This window comes from Vombatus ursinus, unplaced genomic scaffold, assembly GCF_900497805.2.
Source record: "Vombatus ursinus unplaced genomic scaffold, bare-nosed wombat genome assembly UNPS02009770.1, whole genome shotgun sequence".
NCBI classification, from domain to species: domain Eukaryota; kingdom Metazoa; phylum Chordata; class Mammalia; order Diprotodontia; family Vombatidae; genus Vombatus; species Vombatus ursinus.
In genome coordinates this window covers 12,657,782-12,663,781 of record NW_020949548.1, presented here as the reverse complement: position 1 = coordinate 12,663,781, position 6,000 = coordinate 12,657,782, and the positions used below count along the sequence as shown (strand labels likewise).

General features: G+C 47.4%; 1 protein-coding gene across 2 annotated transcripts in view; it reads right to left on the bottom strand.

Annotated features, from left to right (window-relative positions):
• The window catches only part of MRVI1 (murine retrovirus integration site 1 homolog), a 127,998-nt gene that overhangs the window by 53,765 nt on the left and 68,233 nt on the right, over positions 1-6,000 (bottom strand). The window contains exons 3-6 of one of the 2 annotated variants that reach the window (XM_027852637.1): positions 5,315-5,421; positions 4,063-4,133; positions 2,147-2,320; positions 921-1,001 (exon numbers count right to left, since the gene is read on the bottom strand). In XM_027852637.1, the coding sequence (XP_027708438.1) occupies positions 921-1,001; positions 2,147-2,320; positions 4,063-4,096 (289 nt within the window). In that variant the 5' untranslated portion in view covers positions 4,097-4,133; positions 5,315-5,421. The remainder of the gene's footprint in view (positions 1-920; positions 1,002-2,146; positions 2,321-4,062; positions 4,134-5,314; positions 5,422-6,000) is intronic. The other variant, XM_027852638.1, reaches the window with a different exon arrangement.

Here is a 6,000-nt window from a genome sequence, read left to right as displayed (position 1 = left end):
ATGAATGAGTGAATGGTGACCCTAAGCTGAATGAATGAATGAATGAAAAGCAAGTATTAAGTATTTACCATGTGCCAGCCACTCTGATGGGTGCAGGGGATATAAAACAAAAGTGAGATGGTCCCTGTCCTCAAGGAGCTTCCATTCTAATGGGGGAGATGAGCTCAAACTCCTCCAGCAACCCTTAGGGTTGCTTATTGTTGACATTGTTATTATTATGTGCTAAAGCATAGATAAAGGGGAATTCCCCATTCTGACAAAAATTGGATTCCTCATCTGCATGTATGGTCCATCTACACACGTGGTGTCAAAGAGCTGAGACCGTGGAAGGCCATCTCCTTGCCTGCCCTTGGGTCTGAAGAAGAGATTACAGGGCCAGATGTTTAAGGCTTCAAGGGACTTAGAGGTCCACCTTGTCCAACTTCGTTTTAGAAATGAGGAAGGTGAAGCTCAGAGAGTTTCCTTGAGTTGCTCCCAGTCACACATCTAGCCTAGTAAGTGTCCAGGCAGGATTCAATCCCAGGTCTCTAACTCAATCCAGTGCTCTATCCACTGTACCCACTATCTCTGGTCTGGTGAAACCATGCCGTGGCTAATCCCAATTATCTCCATGACCTGTTCCAATGCCACTGGCTCCTTCTCACCCCAGGCCTGATCCATGGCCAGCCTCCCTCGTGTGCCCTCCTCAAATGGAGCCCCTGCTGAAAGCAGGAGTCAGCGGACCATTCATAATCTGCCTTGGAATCTGAAGCTGGGGTGGGGCAGGGTGGAACCAGAAGGAGATCGTGGCCGGGGCACCCAGAGGAGAAGGACAGGAAAACTTCTTTCTCATCCCGTAGGTGAGAGTGAGCAGCTTGGCAGGCTGGAGGCCGGGCACAGGGAGTTACAAAGCCCTGCGTTAGACACTGGGTTCACTTTACCTGGTGGTGAGGGTGGGCTGCTCAGGGAGTTGCTCTGGGACACTGCAGGAGAAGCCCCAGGACTGAGGTTCGGTGAAATGGCTGCAGAAACAAACATCCAAAGCCACATCAGCCTCTCACTGGGACAGACCAGAGCATGTATACATTACACATATGTATATGCATGTTTAAACACACACGTGTATACACGCACATTCATATTTGTATTATATTGTATATATACACATACACATACATACACAGAGTATATGCTCATTTATTTACATGTTGTCTCCCCAGATAGAATATAAGTTCCTTGAGGGCAGGGGCTGCTTCATTTCTTCTCTCTCTCTCTCTCTCTCTCTCTCTCACTCTCTCTCAAAGGAACTTTAAAGAGCATCTAATTTTACAGATTTACTGATTTTACAAATTTACTCCCTAATTTTACAGATGAGGAAACTGAGGCCAGGAGAAACAAAGCGATGAACACGAGGGCTCCCATTTCTACGCCAGGCCTAGGAGCCCTGTCCAGGCAAAATGTAGGGCTGGGACCTGGTTCTGAGACATAGAAGCTGCTGCTGAGAGGGGACATAGTAACATGATGAGGAGGGGTGGGGGTGGGGACAGGGGAACATTCAGAAGGAAGGACAATGGGTAAGGCAGCAGCTTGGTGGGCCATAGAGATATGTCACAAAGTCCAGGTAGCTTTCAGAATGAGAAATTAAGTGATTTTTCCAACTGCTGCCTTGTCTTGGAGATCTGAAGAGGTCCAAGCCAGCTTTGCTCTGTAATGAACCTCAGAAAGAGGGTCTTCTCACTTCAATACCACGTAGAGAGAATTCCAGTCAGGCTGCAACAGTTCTGCCACATTTGTCTTTATAGGTAAAATTCGCCAGGTTGATCTGTAAGTTCGGGAGGTGGGGGCGGGCAGGCTTTGTGTATTGCCAAGGTAAAGAAAGCCCCCCTCAGAAACACCTCCCGATTTGTTTTCTTAACAATAAGTATTTGTTATAAGGCTTTTCTTTTTCATTTCAATTGGGGACAGGTGGGAGGGAAAGAAAATAAATGCTTGCTAATTGAAAAATTACATTAGGATTATGTTTTAAAATTTTAATTGAATTAAAAAACCCTCCCAGCTTTGTAAGGGCCGTGACCAGACTGCCCCCAGAATGTAGCCTGCACTCAGAGGCGCTCCCCGGGCCCTCCTGGCCCCAGTGGGCCCATCTTAGCCACGGGCTCCCTCCTACCTGAAGGGGAATCAGACAGGCTGCTCCTGGACTTTCTGCCCCTCCTGGTCAGGAAACGCTCACTCACTTTCTTGGCCTCCTCAAGAAGCTCGAGGTTCCTCCTCTTATCTTCCTCGGAGATTTTGATGTCTGGCAGCTGGTCACTCACCAGATGGATGATGTGGCCTGCGTTGTCTGGGGGCAGCAAGTTTATGGCAAGCGAGTGCGTGACGTGGCAGAGATGGTGAAAGGTGGGGAAGCTGAGAGGGAGCTACCCTTTTTCCAGGCTCTTCCTGGGAGCACCAGGCCCTTTCTCACCCAGCCCCTGAAAATTCCACCCGCTTAGCTTGGGAGTCTGTTCTCCCGGCTCTGCCTCCCTCCTCCCTGGCCCAGCTCAGGCCCACAAGGTGGGCATGGGGGGGCACGTATCATGTAGGCCAATGGGATTTAGAGCGAGAAGGGACACGAAATGAAGGGATTGCACTAGAAGACTTCGAACGGCCCTTCCAGCTTCCAGTTTATGGTCCAGGTCACTGCCTCCCCAAGGCTGCTTCTTTGCCCTAGGAATGACACTGTATGATGAACGTTTAAAATTAGCTCCAGAGCAGGGTTCCCCGGCCGGTGAGTCTCCAAGCCTATTACCTGGCCCGTAGGATTCCTCTGTCTCTCCTTCCCTCCCTCTGCCTCTCATCCTCTTCTTTCTTTTTTCCCCAGAAGGCTGCTTTGCATCTCCCGTTATTGGGTCTGCAACTTTCCTGACGTCAAACAGGGAAGGGCAGGCAGTAAACTGCAGTGGGGGGCAGGGCCTGGGGCAGGGGGAGGGCCTTCAAGGAACACCTCAAGAGGCTCACAACACTCCCTTTGAGAACCCCTTTCATTTTATAAAGGACGAAGCTGAAGCCCAGAGAAGGGAATGGACTTTTCCATGACCACAGAGTAGCAATGTAAACTCAGGTCTTCTCCACCTGAATCCAGTGCTGGTTTGACTACACCATGCATAGAAACCCATGGAGCTCAGGGCTGGTTTGCCAAAGTCATATAGATAGTGTGGGAAGTGCGGTGTCTTTACTCTACACCAGGGGAGTCAAACTCAAATAGAAACAGATCCCTACTGGCACAATATTGACTTAGAAAACCACAATTTCACATTATCTATGTTGTATTACATTTTTACTTATTTTGCTAAATATTTCCCAATTACACTTTAATCTATGGAGTTTTGCTGCCCTTGTGAGTTTGACACCTCTGCTCTCTACCAAAAGAAGAGGACAGACCTCCCTACCTTGAGGATTTTAGGTTCTGTCAATTCCTACCTATTCTCTTCCTCCTCCTCCTCCTCCTCCTCCTCCTCTTCCTCCTCCTCCTCCCCCTCCTCCTCTTTTTTTTCTTTCTCAGGTATCTGATTAGCCACCTGCTTCTTACACTACCTTAGATTCTGACCTGAAGGAGAGTAACCTCCAGGGAGTCTCTCTGTACTTGGCCCCATCTCCTTAGTGTTCTTTTCTCGAGTCTGGGATGACTTAAAGGAAAAACATCCTTTAATCTTTGGGGAAAGGCTTCAGAAACCTCCAAATGATTCCCTTGATTACTGGTTAATCAGAAGGTCAGAGTTCACGGGGGCTGCCCAATTTTCCCATCAACCCTGAAAGCCTGATGTCATGACTAGTGTGGTGTTTCTTTGTATTTGTGCATCACCTTTCCCTTGTGAGGGACTGAAAAGAGGTGATAAGCAGGGCTGCATAAGCCCTGGGTTAAGAAGGTGGAAGTTGGGCTGGGACCCATAGGTGTAACTTCTAGCCATACCACAACTGGTCCAGCCGGCCACCGTGTCCAGCTCAACACCTGCTCGGGCCTTTTTGCTGTTTGGTTTCTTCCCTAGATGGGCAAACCAAAGGCTTAAGCGGTACAGACATCCACACAGCTGAAGCACTCCTTACCCACAGATGTCAGAGATGTAAGGGAAGCCTTCATGTGTCGGTTAGAAAGCCGGTGACGAGGGCTGCGTGGTCTGGAAAATAGAGTGTCCAGTTAAGGGAGGAAGGAAAGGGGACAAAACCATGCCTGCTCTTACCCCTGTGGTCATGACAATCCACCCTGGGGGCTGCCAAGGAGGGGCTACAAATAGAGTCACAGGGAATTCTGAATTCTTTATCATTCCAGGGCAAGATAGAATCTCTCCAACGGTGAAGGAGTCCAGTGGAAAGGAGTCACTCAAGCCAGAGTCAGGCTAACAAGACACCTTGATGTGAAGGTGAGAGCCCTGAACCTGACCTACTGTGATCGGAAAGGGAAAAGAGAGGAAGTGGCTCTGGACCAGGCGGTCTGTGGCAAGCTAAGTTAACAGTATTTAAAACTGACATTTATATTGGGCTTCAGGCACCATATTTCATCTTCGCCCCTTCACAGTTCTTTGAGATAGATACTACAGTTGTTACCACCCCCATTTTGCAGATGAGGAAACTGAGACTGAGAAAGGTTAAATATTTTGCTGACTTACAATCTGTAAGTATTAGTGATAGGAGATTTTCTCATCTCTCCATTCATGGGCAAATAATAATAATGGTTGCTAATATTTATAGAGTACCTAATATGTGCCAGGCACTATGCTAAGCACTTTACGATTAATACCTTATTAGATCCTCATAACAACCCTGGGAGGTAGGTGCTGTTATGATCTCCATTTTACAGATGAGGAAACTGAGGCAAAATCAAGGTCAAGTGACTTACCCAAGGGCATACAGCTAGTAAGTACCCAAGGCTGGATTTGAAATTGGGTCTTCTCGACCCCAGACCTGGCACTCGATCCACTCTGTCCACTCTTATCACTTGACTGTCCTAACTAGCCAGGCAATGGGCCTGTTCACAGCCCTATAGATTGGAACTGGAAGGAACCTTGGAGGTCATCAATCCAGTCCAACCCCATCATTTAGCAGATGAGGAGGTGATTTGTCCAAAATCACATAGGTAGTAAGCAGAAGTGTCAGAATTTGAACCGAGGCCCTCAGACTCCCAGGGCACCACTCTTTCCGCACAATGACAAGGCTTTTTTTCAGGCTGTGGAATTTGATTTACTGTTTCCTGATCTGATTCTGCCCATCCCTGCCTTTGTACATCAAGGTGGGCTATCACCTGAAAGACTCTCCCTCCATACCTAGGCAGAGACAGGGGAATCTGGGGAAGGCACAGTACCTGCTCACCAGATTTTTATCATTCTCTACATCTGGCGTGACAGCATCCTCATCCCCAGGCAGGACAATAGATGGTGTTTGGCACACGATCTCTTCAACAGGAGGGCCCTGAATGGTTTGTGATAAAAGAACAAAGTATATAATAAGTAACAGTAAGTGCTACATACATGTTAATTATTGTTATAGTACAGTAGACATGGTAAGTGCTATATAAATGTTAGTTGTTCATCATCATCATCATCATCATCATCATTAAATGCTGCACAAACCCCGAAGTCTCTGTGGCTGGGTGACATGACATTCTCCCAGACACCCTCTGGGGGCTAGATCAGGGGTTCTTTGCCCTTTTTGTGCCATGGCCCCTCCCTTTGGCCATCTGGTGAGGCCTATGAACCCCTTTCTCAGGATCATGTTTTTAAAGGCATAGAATACATAGGAAATTACTTATGTTGAAATACAGTTATCACAATATTTTTAATACTGTGTACCCCAGGTTAAAAACCCTTGGACTATGGGGTGTAGAAGACACAAACTGGTGGATATTGAGATCCTTCCTGATAAAAGATACAAACAGCATTTCAGTTGAATTGTATAGAAAAAAGGAGTGTCCCCCATTCCAAATCTAATCCATTAACCTATCCAGTTCTATCAAGAGGAGATAGGGTCTATATACTGGGAGCAGAGGTC